The sequence below is a fragment of the Eufriesea mexicana genome, unplaced genomic scaffold, assembly GCF_001483705.2.
Source record: "Eufriesea mexicana isolate 0111107269 unplaced genomic scaffold, ASM148370v2 scaffold265, whole genome shotgun sequence".
In the NCBI taxonomy this organism is placed as follows: Eukaryota; Metazoa; Arthropoda; class Insecta; order Hymenoptera; family Apidae; genus Eufriesea; species Eufriesea mexicana.
Genome location: NW_016908444.1, coordinates 1,468,142 through 1,485,124, shown reverse-complemented (window position 1 = coordinate 1,485,124; position 16,983 = coordinate 1,468,142). Strand labels below are relative to the sequence as shown.

The window sequence follows — 16,983 nt, the reverse complement described above, 5'->3', positions numbered from 1 at the left end:
ACTTGTACCCTGCCGCTAATGACGGATCATTTTGCAACATTGCTCCGTCCGACAACGTTCAACAACGTCTCGTTCTCAGGAGGCAGATACACCATTTGAAAATTGCGGCGCCGCTTGCAACCTGTATAAACAATCGGCCATTACGCACCGTTATACGATAATCGTGCTTGACGTCAAATATTAAATGATTTCGCTGCGTGAATCAGGCTGTTTAAATTGTCCGGCTTGATTGAATGATGGCCGCTCCTCTAAGTTGGCCGACAACCACTTCACCGTAAATAAGATGGTACCCTATTCCGTGTACAAGAGTCGCCTCGTTATACAGGGTGTTCGATTCCTCGGCGCGGTCTGGCGAATCGACGCCAGATTCGTATCCTTGCACGTTTGCCGAAAGACACCGCGCGCTGTAACCGGCATTCGATCGGGGATCGGTAAAGCGTGGAAGAAAAACGCCGGTTTCGAGGAAGAGATCGGCCGCGCGGCGTTTGGAACGTTCGAGTCGGATGGAAGACGCGCGAGGCGAGGAGAACGGAAACGAGGCGAGGAATTTTCACCGGCGGGCTTACCGTTCGTTTGCTCTATCGAGTTTGCGAAAGACACCGAATAGTAAATTGCGCGATAAATTCAGAAGTCATTCTACTATTTGCACGACCGTTTCGCGCTTAAGCGGAGACCGAACCGCGCGGCGCGCCGCGGCGCGATCACGTGCTACGAAGACGCACGTAACGAGACGTGCAAATTAAAGTAACGAAGAGTTTAGTTAGCCGTCACAGCCAGTAACGGCTTTAGTCATGGTTTTCGCGATCGGCAGGCACGAGCGATCGCGACCGGCTCCTTCTCGGTGTATAAATAAACGTAACAGTACCATTAGATATTAAAAAGGAATGGAACGTCGCGCCCGGTATGCATATTCAAACGCTTCACTCCCGTTTCGCGCTGTTACGTTCGAGCCGACTTTCTAACGCGCCATCCGTTAACTGTAAATCCAAACGAATCTCCGCGAAAGACACTCCTCCGATGAAAAAGCCAACGATCCGCGCTGCATCGCGATCGATATCCCTGCAGCACCGCAACTCGGCTTTCGTCCGCGCGATCGATACCGTCCTCACTCTCCGAGTTTTCTCTCGCGCGCGCGCACGCTTACACCGAACGCTCGCGGATACGCGGCTGGTAACGCGCGCATCGGTAATTTTATAATCGCCGAGCGGAGACGCGTACAGCCCAGACGCGATCGACTTTGATCGATTTTTTCCCATTTTTCACCACGGACCCGAGCGTGCGCGGCAGATAACGGGAGAAGAGCGTGCAATCACCGTCTCGTCTTCAATTAATTTCTTCGATACTAATAATTTAATGGATCTCGGTGCGTTATCGCCGCTGTTCCATCACGCATCGTGCTCGTGTGTGCCCGCGGGGTGCACCCGATGCCATTGCACTTGCGTGCAACAACGCCGACTCCGTCGATACCGCGAAATTATCTCGGATCTTTGTGCTTCCCACCGCTACGCATCTCGCGCATGCATCTCTGAGTTTGCACGAAAATTCTCGCCTTCCTCCAATCGTCTATCGCGCCATCTATCCTAGTTCCACCGTCTTTGTTGGACAATCGTCGGTGATCGTGGTTCGCTAATGATTTCTTTATTTCAAGGAGAATAATAAACTTACACATGTTTCCGTATCGCGTTCACGATAGATCGGTTCCTTAATTAGACGATACAGCGGTTATCGAAACGGCTTCGTTTCGAGCTTTCGATCGCTCGTGGTATACGTATATCTATATATATCTATATTTATGTATATATATTACTCTATAAATAATTGGCTTAAGTACTACGTGCCGGCAGTAAATAACTCGGTGAACGCTACTATTCGTCGGAATATTCGGCGGATACGAGTATCTCGTCAAATTTCCACTATCTAGCGGACAAGGTTCGAACAAGGGGGACGCATTTTATTGCAAACGCCAGGCGAACTTGCCGCACTTGGAAGAACCGAACGGTGCGTAAAATTAAAAAAAGTAAATTGACTAGAGACACTTATACGGAATAAAAAGCACGAGCCTTCTTGATTGTCTAAGCTAATGCAGTGGAATATACCGTTATGGCGCGCTGATTTCCGTGGCACGAGTTACGTATGCTATAAATAATGTATAAATACATCTGTTAGGTATCTCGTTTTGTACGTACGGTGTGCTTTGGTACGTCGTGTACTGCGAGAGGAAAATCATATTCGAAACGCACGTCGATCGCCCGACCGGCGATCCACCGATCGTTCATCGGCCATCTGCTATCCTCAGCCTCCATTCGTTCGCTAAAATATCGACTAAATACGGTAATGGAACGTGATTGTCGAGTCGATTATCGCTAAAATTAATACTCCCGGTTGTACCTCAGAGTGCGCGGAACTATGTCTCCGTTATCGGACATAGTAGGATAAATCGAAGAAAATTCCAAGGAATTCGTTTGCATCTCGTCTATCTGCCTCGAGTTTCCGCGATTATCGAAGCATTATCGAAGCATCGCGTACTGTTCGACTCGTTGGAGCGACAGCCTCGATCGAGAACGACCACCGGTTCCTCGTAGATCTCGCACTGGTTCGCACCAAACCCTCGACTCTTGGATCTCTCGTTCCAGCCGTCTCTCGATACGAACTAACGATATCGATACGCGTACCGCGATCTACACGCGAGCACTGGTTCGATCCTCGAAACCAACTCGAAACCATCTAGCTCTCTGTGTCTTCTCGCCGCTCTAAACCGACTCGAGAATCTCGAGTATCTCGAGTTAAGACGCGTCCATGGCCAGGGCTCCTTAATCCAATCGTCCTCCCGGATAATAAATCAGTGGCATGGTAGCGTCCCATCCGTCTATCTCTTCGTTCGACTGTGCCGCTCGCCTCTGACAATTCAAGATCAGAGTGCTGTGTCTCGGGCTGCTGGGCGCGGATCTACAGGTCGTCTGGCCGATCCCGGCCGAGCCGAAGCGCAAGTTCTTGGCCCCGCCGCGCGAGAAATAAGGCTCGTTCCCGATAGTCCAATTGGTACGCAGCGACGAGTTCTTCGCGTCGGCCTGCAGCCTCTGTCGTGCCAAATCTTTCGCGTCGATTTGCGTTTCCTGCTCGCACAGTTTCTCCACGCACGGACACGAGTTGCTGGACGATCTCCAGCTGTCCACGCACGACGGCCTGCTCGCGCAAGACATCTTCGGCTTGCACGGACTGTTGTCCACTATGGACTCTAGCTGGCTGCTCACGCGAGAGCACTTTTGATCCAGCTGATCCGAGCTGGCGAAACGCAGCCGTTTCGGCGACTCGCTGGAACACCTCATGAAGGTGGACCTCACCAGAGACTTGTTCTTCAGGGAACTCCGAGGTATCAGAGGGTTCGCGTGGCTCTTCCTCGCGCAACCGTTTCGCCTGTGCTCTCGTTCCCTGCTTCGTTCCTCTCTGAGGATCGAGTCCTCGCCTATTAGCCAGTAGGTGAGACGTTCGCCTTTGCCTTTCATGGACACCAGACCCCTCTCGACTATCCCGAATCCGCCGAGCTGGTCCAGTAACTCCTTCGTCTCGCCGCTGCAGTGAATTTTCAGAGCTGAAAAAGCAAGGAGCACGCGTTTCGGGTACACATATCGGCGAGTCACGATTCTTCGCTTTTGTCGGTCATATCTGCCGCGTGCGGCTACTCACGGGCTCCGGTGGATTCCATGCGACTGGCCGTGTTCACGGTATCACCAAATAGGCAGTAACGGGGCATTTTTAGGCCTACCACACCGGCGCACACGGGGCCTAGAAGAGAAGTAAAAGTGTGTCAGCCGTAATGGACGCGGTCTAAAATCGATCGGCCTTTTCTCACCGAGCTTACCGGAATGTATACCGATCCTCAGCTGCAGCTTGTCCAGCGGCCTGTGTCGTATGGTGAACTGTTTAACGGCGTCTAGGAGGCACAAGGACATGCTAGCAATTTCTCCCGCGTGCTGAATACCGTTTCGAATCGGTAAACCGCTTACCTGTCAAAAGGCCCAATGATTCACGAGCCTGTATCACGCTTCGCGCCTCGTACTTTCGATACTCACCACCATGTAAGCGTCGCCGATCGTCTCCACTTTGTACACGTCGTAATTCTCTATCGTCGAGTCGAAGCAGGTGTACAAATCGTTCAGAAAGTCTACTACCTGCGAACCAACGATTTCGGTAATCCGCCACGTTTACAACCGCGAACTCTGATTCGAATCTTCGCGCGTACCTGCAGAGGCGTGCTCTCGGCCGACATGGCGGTGAACCCGACGATGTCGCTGAAGTAAATCGTCACGCTGTCGAAGCTCTCCGCCTCGACTTTGTGTCCCCGTTTCAATTGCTCGGCCACGTATCGCGGCAGCATTTCGTACAACAGGGCGTCTGAAAGGTGCAACTCTGTGAGATATAGTCCGTGGGTAATGCCACGGTGTTTTTCGACCGTGTGACGCTTCGCGAAATGTCCAGCAACCTGTTTTCTTCTTCTCCTCGGTTAATTGGTCCGTTCGCTCGTCCACCAGCGCTTCGAGATTATTCGCGTACTTCTCCATCATGGCCATCATGTTGTCAAATATGTTCGGCTTCCTGAAAACGCGTACTTTAATTTACCTCGATTGCCTTTTACCTCTTACCTTCCTTTTTCTCTCGCTCGCTCGATGGCCACCGTTCCACGCGTTCGAGAAACGACACCTCGGTGGTTTCCAAGCGTCTCAACTCACATGCCCTTCCTCAATGGCCTCAGCTTGTTCCTCACGATCTTGAAGTCTGGTCGAGCCTCGGGATCCTCGGCCCAGCACTCCACCAGACAATCGCGCACGAAATGGAAACAGTTCTCCAATTGGGTCAACGGTGGTCTGAGATAATTCAAGGAAAACAGAATAGCTGACAGGGTGGAAACAGAGGCGCGTAAAATTTAAGCATCTTCGGATGGACAGACCGCAACTTTGATCGTGATACCTGAACGGTTCCGTTTCCGGCTCTCTCGCGATCACTTTCTTCAGTATCTCCGAGTGCGACAATTCCGTGATCCCGTAGGGCCCGTGCCTCCCTTGAAGCTCGTACAGCACTATCGCGAACGAGTAAACGTCTCCTCTCTGATAATCTCGCACAGTCTGCTCTTGACTCTTGCTCGATCGCAGTAACTCTGGCGCTCGATACAGCAGACCTGTCGAATTTTTATTCTCGCTTTACCATCATCGGACGAACCAACGTTACAAAATTGGCCATTCGATAAATCACCGTGATACTTCTTCATGACGTCACACGGCTCGCACTCCGCGTCCTTTTTGAATTCGTGCAATCCAAAGTCCGCCAGCTTTACGACCCATCGGGAATCCACCAGGCAGTTGGACGTACTCAGCGAGCCATGATATTTTATGACGGACTCGTGCAGATAGATCATACCCTGAAAAGGGCGAAAGTGGTAGAGGCGAGCTCGTGGAAGAATTGCATCAGAGGCGACGATTCCGCGATCGGTTCCCCTCGTTTCGTCGAATGGGCGAAATTTCGAGGAAGGCTGTAAAGCCTCCGTAGCTAGGAACAAGCGACAAGATTCGAAGAGTTTGGAAAGGACGAAAGTTTCGTACTACGAGCGAACGGATTTCGGTATGAAAAATTTTACGCGATCAAGAGGAGTATACTTATTCTTCTCGTGCTCGTTCGTTCCGGATAAACGACATCTTCGCGCAGAGTTTTCCCTAGGGACGGAGAACGTTCGAAGGGGGCGTCTCGCACCGGTTTGGTGGAAAGGCTTGGCGGACTCCTGGACAATACGTACCCTGATTATATCGCCGACCAAGGACGCCATGAACATGTTATCCAGCTTCATGTCCTCGTTCTCCAAGATGTCCTACGAGAAAAAGAAGGGAAAAGAAAGAAAGAAGACGAGCGGCGGAGAAAATTACACCGGGGAATCCCGAATGCTTCAGCTTTCGTCTACTTAATTACAAACTGTCCCAGCGGACGATTACCTTGAGACTGCCACGAGCACAATACTCCACGACGATGCATATGTTCGGCGGATCGGTGCACGCTCCGATGAAAGCGTTCAAATTATCGTGTCGCAAGTCTCGCATCTAGAGAAACGATCCTTTAATTTGCGCACGATCGGGAAACCGGGTCCCTCGCGAGTTCTCAGGCGATGCACTCGAGATCACGACGTTACTCACCACTTTCAGCTCCTTCTTCATCTCCCGTGTAATTTCGATCGATTTCTTCCGAACCTTCTTCACGGCGAATATCCGCCCCTTGTAGACGCCTATTTGCGTGTAGATCATCGAATAGCGGAAATCGGCGTCGGGGTTCGAGCTGAGAGAGACTTGGCTGGTTCTTACGATCGGCTGCGTCGTCGTCTGCGAGGGAAAAATATTCTCGTTATCGGGAACGGGCAGTGAAGCGTTTAAAAATTCCTGGAAAATTTATCCGACTGGTGGATCGATAGACCGGGACACTTGGATCTCGAGGATCTCGGAGTCTTCCGCGGATCGGGTATAAAAAGGAGTCGGAGTATCGTTGGGGCTTTGATAGCCGAATATGTCGAGCTTCGAAAGTCCCGGGATCAATTGGGTCGAGGGAAATGAGGAAAATAACGGAGAATTGGTATAAGAGAGGAAGTATAGAGAGGAAAGTAGAGACGACATAGACGGCGAAGCCGGGCTATTTACCTTGGAATTGCATTTGGTAGGCGCCTCGTTGGCTCCCTCCGGCTCGTCTTTCTGCTCTTTGATCTGAATGTCTTTGTAGTTCACCTTCCAGAGCAGGGAATCCAGTTCCTGCTCGTACTTCCAGTTCCTGTATAGCACCAGGATCACGGTCACGATAATCAACAGAAATCCACCGGCTATCCCACCGACGATCTCCCCAGTGTGAGCTAGACGATTCAATTGTAAATAGTGTACCTTCTTCGGCCACCTATTTTTATCATCGTTATCGTCATCGTCATTGTCGTCTTCGTCCTCGTCTTTGTCGTCGTCGTCGTTAGCAATAACAACGTTGTTATCGACATCGTTATTATATCGTTATCGGTATTATCAACGTGGCGGTTGGTCGATATTAATCGTCGTTATTTTAAATGACCGATCGGCTGGGTCTTCTCGAGATTCACCATGGAGGATATTTGGGTCAGAGATGCTCGCCTCGGTTCGATCCTTTTTTAATTGTACCCCCCTCGTTTAATGTTTCGTGTTCAGGACGTTTAAATCGGTCACGACCGTGGCGGCAGTGGTTGGTTGCATAATCCGTAATCGGCAGCGCGGTTACGTGGTCGAGATACGTTTTCGATCTCAATTAAAGGAAACGAAAAAGGTATCCGCGGGTAGGAAGGGCGGAAGGCGTTCCCCTTTAACGGATTTACATATGCAAATTTTAAGGTCGGACCGGCAAACTTTATGATGTATTTTCGAACGATCGGTTCGCGGCCTTAAAGGTACCGGAGAAAGCTGACGAATGGTAATTCGAAGGAGAACCGAGAGACCCTCTACCCTGCTCGCGTTTTCACCATCCGAGAGCCGTTTCGATCATCCGACCAAGTTCCATTCTACGAATCATCCATTCACGATCTAACGCGATTCGTCGCCGCCCCTGTTTTTCGCAACCGAGCACCCACCACCCTTTCCCGGTCAAGTGTCACCCGTTTGATTCGTCGTTACCGGGGTTTATGTTTGCAAATAAAAGTGGGAGGATGAAAATGGCCATACGTACAAGTGCACTTCTCGCCGTGGTAACCGCAACGAGGCTCCGCGATGGGCGGCCCGTCACCGATCCACCGAATATCCCTTGTCAATCGGAGTTTCTGCAAGAGAGTAACGGGAATCGATAAAGGAAAGCGACGAAAGGTCCGCGCTGGCAAAAACCGCGCTCGAGAATATCAGTTAATGTCTCACTGGCAGATTCGTGCCGTTCTCTTTTCCCACAAAGTACGCTATGGGGTATAAACCGTGTCCCTTTGTCGGCCGATTGTCCAGAGCGATCAAAGTGTAATTGCCTTCAGCGTCTCCGTTTTCGTCCATGTAGACCATGTACCTGTACAGACGATATATCATGCAACAGGCAGGCGTCGTAACGCGCGTTTTACGCGCGCTAAAAGTCCTCGTAAATTGCGCAAAGAGACGCGGGAAGCGTTATATTCCGTCGATTTTTATATCGTCCCGTTTCTCTTTCTCCCGTGTTATTAAATGCCCGATTCGTCGCTCGTCAAACGGAGTAACGGAGCGTTGCGCAAGTTCATCCTCGTGCGGAGGCATCGAGAAGACGATGGACGAGGATCGATCATCCCGGACGAAGGAAAATTACGAGAATCCGAGAGCACGGATAGCCGCGCGCGAGAGCCTTAATTATTTCGTAGGGTCAATTATCACTCTAGACGCTTGCGTCATCCTAATAATGGCCGCCTCTGCTTTATTGGCCTCGCGCACTTTAAACCGTCTTACGCGCGGGCAAATATTTCCACGGTGATTCAGGTGATCTCGCGTCCTGTTTCCTCCATTGCGCAACCGATCCCATCTAACGCGATCATCTGGATGAATTTTTACGTGGAAACGGCAGACACGCTGGCTTCGCAGTCTTTCCATCCTCGCTTCTACATTTTTTACATTTTCTCGCGCTTTGTTCGAGCAATATATGCGGCAACCGCGTATAAAGCGTGAAAAGGAAATGTAACGCGAACTTGCGGTGAGACATCCGTTTCGCGGAGTTGACAGCAACGCGCGACGCACCTTTTAACGTTGAACTTACCGCAACCGGTCAAATGACGGATGCGTGAAAGAAGGAAAGGAGAAGAATCTTAAAGAAAATGGAATACGAGGGAACGTCGAAACAATTAATTATACATACTGTGGGAATGGAATGGAATGGGCGCGGCCCTGAGAGAATGCGAAGAGTGTTTGGGACGTAATGATAAAGGAGCGAATGCGCAGTCTTAGGCTAACAGCTGCCAGTGCACGCGGAAGGACGAAAGCGATCGCGTGCAAGAGGATCGAGAGGAAGGACTGTTTATGGTAGAGAAAGTTAGGTACGCTCTCCAAGTTTAGGAATTAGTACTAGTTATTACCACTAATTAGTTTAAGAATTAGGGAACCAATGCGTAAGGGCATATAGGATGTGAGGGTAGTGTTAGAGAGAGTAAAGAAGCGTCGATACTCTTAAATTCTACGAAGCTTTATCTACCAGAAGAGGGATTTAGCCAGAATAATCCCAACAATTTTTTGGCTCGTCCTATAATAAGGACTACCTATGAAGCTTACGCGTATTGGAAGAAAAATCACGCAGTCAGACCAAAGCGATTCACTGCGGAATTTCGAATCGAAAGTTTAACTGTAGACTTATAGAACCCGTCAATTTGACGGAAGGATTGCTCCAATTATACGATGGTAACAGATTCAATTAACATATATTAACCCTTTGTACTCATGATTTTTTGGCTAGAGAAGAGTAGAAATTCAAAGATTCTCTACTGAAAAACTGACGATACTTTTTTGAGCAGTGAACAAAGAATTTTGTAATAATAGAATTGTAGAATTATTTGATTTCGATACTTTGCACACTGTTACATTACATTAAATTTGATATATTAATTAATATTTATCTTCCAAAGTTTATGAAACGGTAAGTGAGGGTCACCTGTCGAGTGCAAAGGGTTAATTAATATCGAACCTCCAAATTTTACGAAACGGTGATTGAAGCTCACCTCTCGAGTGCAAAGGGTTAAGACTGTTAATATAATATATAATTGTTTCTAAATTAAACTAATCGTTAAAACAAAGGCACGTAGATTCCTTTATCTGTCAATTTGACAGGTGTCCTTAGAAATAGGTATACAGATAGCGTCCGTAACGCTAGTGTTAAAAATGGCGAGTGGATAGGTCAGCAGAACAGAATCGTATCGCGAAGCGAATTTTGGAAAACGAGCGACGAATCTTTGGTAACTCCTGGCCCAATCAGCGCGTCGCGACGCGTTGGCGCAAAGATACGAAGAGTGACGGATCGCCTCGCTTCCTCGTCGACTCGGTTACGGTATGCAAACGGTAATCGCTTCGACGAAAATACACCATGCAGGCGCGAGTGCCTGGTTTTCGGCTTGCTTTCCGCGACGCCGAGATCGCCTCGCGATGAAGCTGATTTGCATGCCGTAAAGCGGCGCGATAAGCGGCCGATTCCGCTCATCCGCCTCGTCCTCTCTCTCCCTCTGTCTCGTACATACCCCATGGCGCTGCGATAATGAACACCGTAAAGAGTCGCCACCATTTCTCGGCCGTTTCGTGGATCCCGATTCTCGTCCAGAGCTTTTAGCAACGATCTCTCGTAGAGGTGCACCGCGTCGTACAGATACGCCGTCTCTGGCACGATCTGCCTTATAACACAAACAGACGATTACGTTTAAGAGACGAAGACGGTGCTCGAATCGCGTCCCGATGCTAAGGACTGATCGCTAAACGTCGTCCATTTCTCCGAGTCGTTTCGATTTCCTTCGCGTTATGGCTTTCCAGCTTTCCCGAGGATAAAGGAAGCTATCCAGTAACAAAAATGGTTCCCGTCACTTTTTGGGGAATTTTCAAGCGTCAATCGAATTTCCCGCGTTTACCTGTTCCGGAAATTAGCAGAAATCTGTACGGGGGATCCGAGATTGATCCGAATCGCGAAACGAATGAGCCATTATTCAGAGATTATATATCTCAATCGAAGCAAGATTTATCACGCAAATAAAATACCAGGGTAGAACGTAATGAGAATTACGTCGTGGACCGGTGGCTATCCAGTGACAAAAATGGCCCCCGTCAATTTTTAGGAATTTTCAAGCGTCAATTGAATTTCCCGCGTTTACCTGTTCCAGACATGTCCCATTCAGAGATTATATATTTCAATCGAAGCAAAATTTATCACGCGAATAAAATACCACGATAGGGCGTAATGAGAATTCCGTCGTAAACCGGTGGCTGTCCAGTAACAAAAATGACCCCCGTCAATTTTTCGGAATCTTCAAGCGTCGTTTGAACTTCCCGCCCTTTTTTTACCGGTTCCAGAAACTACCAGAAATTCGTACAAAGTATCCGAGATTGACCCGAATCGAATGGCGAAACGAAGGAGAAATTATTCAGGGATTATATATCTCAATCGAAGCAAGATTTATTACTGGAATAAAATACGACGGTAGAGCGTAACGAGAATTCCGTGGTGGACCCCTGGAGCCTCGCGTAAGACTGGCGCGACAGCGTGTGAATTTCGAAACGACCGGGAACGTCGCGATTTGGAAGATTTACAACGAGCGATTATGGTAGTCACCTGAATGATTCCACCCATGTTCGCGAGCGGGTTGGAGAAGTTGAAGGGCGGCCTCTGCCTGTACGCGTTCACCATGCGAGTGAAGTTGTTGGAGTATATGGGCGCGGTGGCTACCACGCTGAAGTAGCTGCGATACGCCTTCAGGATCGACGAGTTTGTCTTCCTCTGCCATAAACCGCGGAAGTACTTGTCTGGTCGTTTCTCGTCGTACTGCTCGATATCCACGCCGACCACCCAGTACTCGCCTGCGGCACGAATTCTCGCGATATGCCTTCTCCTTTCCCCCGAGATCGTGGATTTAACGAGAAATCTATAGGATCGTTAGGACGACTCGCGTGGAAGAAAAGAAACAGACGCGACGACGAGGAACGATTCTTGTAAAATCGTATATTCTCTGTGAAATCGTACTCTCGCGAGATAGGTCGAAGCGGGAAGGTTTTAGTAAAGCTTGGTCAAAGTTGAGTATTAGACTACGACTAGTGACACTGCTCTCGAGTATATGTACCTGATTATGTTACAGCGGATTTATACCTTTTTCCAAGAGCTTCCTTTCGTCCAGAGCCATCAGCAGTCCCATGTGCTCGTAGTAATTGCCTAGAATCACGTAAACTGGAACAGAAGCGCGCGGTGTTCCGGCGATCAGTCTCTTCGTAGCTTCTTAATTTCCCGAAACGGGTCAAACGTGGCTATTTTCGATAAACGCGCGGACGGTACCGAGCTGCCAGCCGAATTACGCGCCGTATCTATTCACCGCGCGGAATTCCAGCAACCGTGACATGCGGGCCACCCGCCCGCGTCGGACCGGGTGCGTTCTCGCGTACAACCTCGACGAAGGAATTAAAATGCGGGTAGCCTATTTCAGGCCTGCGTCGCGTGTCACTCGGGAAAAGAGCGTGTTTGACAGCGTGTTCGAGAGCGTGTTGGAGACCGGGTCCCAGCAGGTATCGCGATAAATTGGAAAAGCGAGTTCGCCGAACTTGGACGAGCCAAGCTTCCTCGCAATTCCTTCGCTCGAGGCTCTAACAATTTCGTTTTCTTACTCACTTCGCGTCTCCCGATACGTCTCGCTGACGTGCTGGTGGAACGGATTGGTCATGTGCGTGACGTGATACGGCTCTTCCCAGCAACGAAGAAAGTTCACCGTCACACCCGCAGCCTCGAACGACGAGAGTATCGTCTCGGCCACCGTCGACATCTTGTTGAATTCGAACAGGGTCGAGTTCATGTACATGAACGTCACCTAATCGTCACAGACGTCAAGCTCGTCACTTCTCGATTTAGTAGCCCGCTGGTCTCTCTCTCTCTCTCTCTCTCTCTCTCTCGAGATCGTTCCACTTACTTTCGTCCAGTTGAACGCCATCAACACGGAGACCACGGACTTGGAAATCTGCGTATCGGGTGGTCTGGTCCTGGCGAAAGTGGGGAACTCCTTTTTATCCGATGACTCGCGATGAGTGCAAAACTGAAAGCAAAGGAAACGCGTGCTTTCCAGATCGTTGAACCTGATCGTTCCGATAGACCTTGTCCGGCGCGATATTTCGAGCAAAGCCGGGCGACAAGACAAACGGCGTGGCTGGTTCCACGTGCTGGCAAGCCAGTTTCGAATTTGCATCGGGTTTCTAGGTTGGTCTATTACTAGGTTGGAAAGCGAGGGACACGTAATGCGAGTGATCAGTGTGTCAGCTGGACTAGCAACGCGTAACGGGGCTCGCGGAAAATCGAACAAAAGAGCGAACGGAAACGTATATGGTAATTTACGAGCGGCACGAACGGGCCGGGCCGATTAATCCGGCCGGTTATTAAATTCGATAATAACGATAGCCATCGTTCGATCCGCTCGAATCCGAAACGTATCGCACGGTCCGGCCGCCGAGGCCAAACGCGAAATTAATCCACGACGGATAAAATCAGGAGCAGTTTCTTTCGCTCCATGTTCGGCTGAATTATTATACTCGACTTTTAGCCGACCAGTCGATTAATTTCCACCGGGGTTCGTTCGAAAGTCGTAGCTCGCGTGCAACGGTTCGCGAAAATCGGGATAAAACTACTCCACGACTCGGATAATTCGGATAATTCCGAGCAAACACCAACAGCTTCCGCACCTCGACCGCAGTTTTAAAACCCGTATCGAGGATTATAATTTCGATTCGATAACGATAAACGAGGATTAGCTCGAAAACGCGACGATCGAAAAATGGTTTTCCCTTTTCTCACCCTGACACGCCCCTGTTATCACCCCTGTCGGCCATTCTTCGACCCACTCGTTCGCCAAGCTCCGTCGAATCGCGTCTGCTCGCTGGTAGGAGCGGTTAAAAAGAAGGAACTCCGAGGTTTTACGAGGCTCGTAATTCAGGTGGCGACCGTCGAACCCGTTAATCGAATTCGAAGATCGCGCGAAGCCGTTCGGTCTAACGAGCCTCGGCGCGAGAAGGGAGCCGAAATACGGATAGATAAGAGGTCCGTGCTGACGACTCGGTGACGCTGAATGGGTTTAAACGTGTCGTAACCTCAGCTCCGCGCATTCGTATTCCTCGGTGGTCGGCGAATAATTTATTTGCTCGGCCGGGCCGCCAGCTGCCGGCCAGCTTAAACCGCGCATTGCACCGTCAGATCACGTCGGTACAAGCGAAAAAACGATCGAACGAAACACTTCGGGGACCGTTCCTGCTATTACATAGGTGCACACGGTACTGGATTTAAATGGAACGCAGCCTGGCGGATACGCCACGGATAGGCCGAAATACTCGCGAGCGGTGTGGCGCGAGCGAGCGTTACGTTTGTTTTCGTCGCGTGCGACGTCGCGAGCGATCGTATCGTTCCGCGAGTAATTTACGACGCGTCGCGAGCAATATGGACGGCCGATCGAAACGGGACGTCTTAATGGACTCGGACATTCTCCATTCGGAAGGAACCGTGCTGCCGAAAACGCCTTCTCCGCGGCTTGTTACTCGAAACAGAGTGGCTGAGGAGGAAGAGGGTTGCGCGCGAAGGGATGCTATCCGGGGATTCGTTCACTCGTATCGACAACTTCTCGAGACGATGCATTTCCAGTTGCGTAACCGTGAAAGCATTTCTTACCGAAGAGTTACAAGGGAGGAGAAGTTTCCTCGGATTCGGCGTCCGTTTTCTTCCGTTTTTCGTTTCTCCTGGTTGAAATTTCGCGAACAGGGAGGGTATCGAACGTCCGGAGGTGGACGAAAGGAGAGGATGGAATGGAAATATTCCGCTTGTCTCGTACGAGTCGTAGACACGGACAGACGCGCGTACGCGCACACCGGGATTCTTTGTCAAGGCTAAGAAAGAGAGAGAGAGAAAAGGCAGCTTACGTAAGATATCATTGGAAGGTTGAACGCCGCGGCCATTCTGCCCTCGTGGATGCAGGTTTCCTGTGGACCTATGTACCCGCTGATGTTCTTCTTCCAGAGATCCGCGGTCATCAGGATGCTGGTCTCCTCCTCGCCATAAGTTTCCGCGACCAGGAAGTCGAGCTTGTGGCCCCGTCGACCGAGCTCACCTGCGTTCACCTACCGAGCCGAGTAATCCTACATTCTTCTCGTGGAATTAATTTAATTCAATCCCCACCCCCGGCGCCATTTTCCCGTATCGTTCCAGCTAACCTCTACTTCCCTGAGAGTCCACGTCGTAGTCGTCGTAGTCGTCGTCGTCGTCGTCGTCGTCGCGAGAGTCGCAATTTCGTCGCAACGCGAAGCGAGCAGACAGTTTCGTGTTCATTTTCTCGGAAGCGTATTCGGTTATCCGCGGACGAAACTCTTTCCTCTAGGATTACGCGGAATATTCGCGTGGATCTTACCGGTAACGAGTCGCGATAACCGGGATCACTGCGAGGGTATTCCTAAATTTATCGCGCTTAATTAGCCACTTCCGTGCAAATTGTGGTCAGCCGATGGGTTCGGGGAAAATAAGCGGTGGTAATTACCTCTTCCACGGCGAGCGATATGGCGCCGGATATCCGGTAACCGGGGCGCTGATACTCCAAGTCCCCTGGACGTCTTTTCGAACCGGTGATGTACCCGAGGGTGAAGGTCTCGGCGTAGGCGCCCTTATCGAGTAAAACGTGGATCGCCGTTAGTAACAGACAGGTCCTCTCCACGTGTGCCAGTAGCATGCCCAGTCGCGGAACCTTGGCAGATTAATTCCCCTTTATTTCCCATACGCCGCATGAAAATTTCTTCGCGCCGCGCCGACCTATTTTCATCCCCGGCTATCGTCCAATATCGGCAAGCTTTCTCTACACCCCCTCTCGAAAGCTCGCCGCCGTTTATCCCGAGAAAAATTCCATCTTTCGTCCGTGCACTGGCGCTCAGCTGCATCGGCTTTTATTTGCAACCGGCGACCAATGGAAGCACGAGCTTGCGGACGAGAGACGTAGGGAAGGTAATGGATGAATCCGGTAAGCTCGACGGGGCTGCAATAAACACCATCGATCTCCTACGGTGTACCACACGCTTCCTCTTCCTAGTATTTCGCCTTTCTTCGTCGCTAACTACCGGGCCAGGTTCCGACGTCCATTCGCTCCAGCTATTTCGCGTGATGGAGCACGCGCGTCATCGACAGCTAGCCAACCACCAGGCGTCCCTCTTCGTCGCGGTCGATCCAACACCGATTTATCCACCCACGAGCAGACCAATCTCTCGATATTCCATTCTGCAACGCGGCTTTGCCACATCCATTTCTCTCCGATTCGATTTCGACTCGATCGAAACGAACGAAAGCTCGTCGGAACGCTGGGCAAACGTTATTCCTCTGAGCTCACTCGATATTGCCACGAGCAGGAAAACCGGTGGTTCGGCCGTGATTCGTATCGGTGGTGGCGCGTTATTAATCAATCGCGGTGACTCAACGCCTCGTTCTTTTTCCGGTTCAACCATGGTCGTCGTCGTGGTCGTGGTCGTCGGCGCGACACGTCCTTTGGTTTTCCTCTAAACACCGACGTCGTCGCGAAACTTTCCGAGTTACGCAATGCCACATGTCTACGAAATTCTGTCCAACGACCCCGTCGTTTTTGACGTATCGTTAAAATAGAGCGCTCCGTTAATAATAGGTCGAAGAGGAAAAAGACAGCCGACGCTGTTCCGCGTAACCGCCGCGCCTACGATGGACATCGACGCGCGACCAAGAGAATGGGAACAAAATTAGAACGCGCCGACGCGCGCGCGTCGGCCTTTGTCCGCCACGCGGTTTCTATTAATCTTGGGCCAGCTGGTGCGAAAAATTCGCGGCGTTCGCGCGAATTCCGGAGCGGATAAAGAGCGAAAACGCCGATGGCGGTGGCCGATTTCGACACGGTAACGAATGCGTCGGTACTTTCGTTTCCCCTGCCGCGCGCACCTTCCCGCCAGCCACGGTAATTAACGAGCTGCACGGGTTTATTAAGCGCACGCGAAATCGCTGGTAGCCGAGAAATTAATTTTCCGAGGGTGAATTGTCACAGACGGATCGATAATGTCACACGCGGCGGCGAGCGAATCGGTAACCAGAAGGCGCGTTTCCATCGGCCGCACCTCTTAATGCCCGACGGTAATTAAACGGATACAAATCTTGACAGGGTATTTCGTTCGAGAGTACCGGCTATGAACACGTCGTTCCCTCGTCCGCTGATTTATCTCTCTCCTCGATAGCATTGTTCCTCGCCTGTTTCTTTGCTCTTTCTCCGTCTTCCTCTGCTGAAAGGCGATCGAA

General features: G+C 50.5%; 1 protein-coding gene across 1 annotated transcript; it reads right to left on the bottom strand.

Moving 5' to 3' along the window:
* Positions 1 to 2,809: 2,809 nt before the first annotated feature.
* Positions 2,810 to 15,435, bottom strand: LOC108555740 (guanylate cyclase 32E). Its single transcript, XM_017911528.1, has 22 exons — positions 15,221 to 15,435; positions 14,610 to 14,807; positions 12,623 to 12,745; positions 12,328 to 12,523; positions 11,815 to 11,892; positions 11,284 to 11,528; positions 10,205 to 10,350; positions 7,890 to 8,028; positions 7,708 to 7,798; positions 6,672 to 6,877; positions 6,177 to 6,359; positions 5,979 to 6,083; positions 5,786 to 5,857; positions 5,248 to 5,413; positions 4,966 to 5,173; positions 4,728 to 4,862; positions 4,481 to 4,593; positions 4,241 to 4,392; positions 4,071 to 4,169; positions 3,860 to 4,004; positions 3,685 to 3,783; positions 2,810 to 3,589 (listed from the first exon to the last, which is right to left on the bottom strand). The coding sequence occupies exons 1-22, from the start codon at positions 15,407 to 15,409 to the stop codon at positions 2,811 to 2,813; spliced, it is 3,867 nt and encodes a 1,288-aa protein (XP_017767017.1). The 5' UTR covers positions 15,410 to 15,435; the 3' UTR covers position 2,810.
* Between the last annotated feature and the right edge of the window lie 1,548 nt (positions 15,436 to 16,983).

What these genes read in the sequence shown, in the direction of transcription:
- LOC108555740 (XM_017911528.1), bottom strand. Translation starts at nt 15,409, where the DNA reads ATGCTACTGGCACACGTGGAGAGGACCTGTCTGTTACTAACGGCGATC. An exon ending in TATCGCTCGCCGTGGAAGAG is followed by an intron (nt 14,808 to 15,220) that starts GTAATTACCACC and finishes TCGGCTCGGTAG; the next exon opens with GTGAACGCAGGTGAGCTCGG. An exon ending in AGAACGGCACGAATCTGCCA is followed by an intron (nt 7,799 to 7,889) that starts GTGAGACATTAA and finishes ACTCTCTTGCAG; the next exon opens with AAACTCCGATTGACAAGGGA.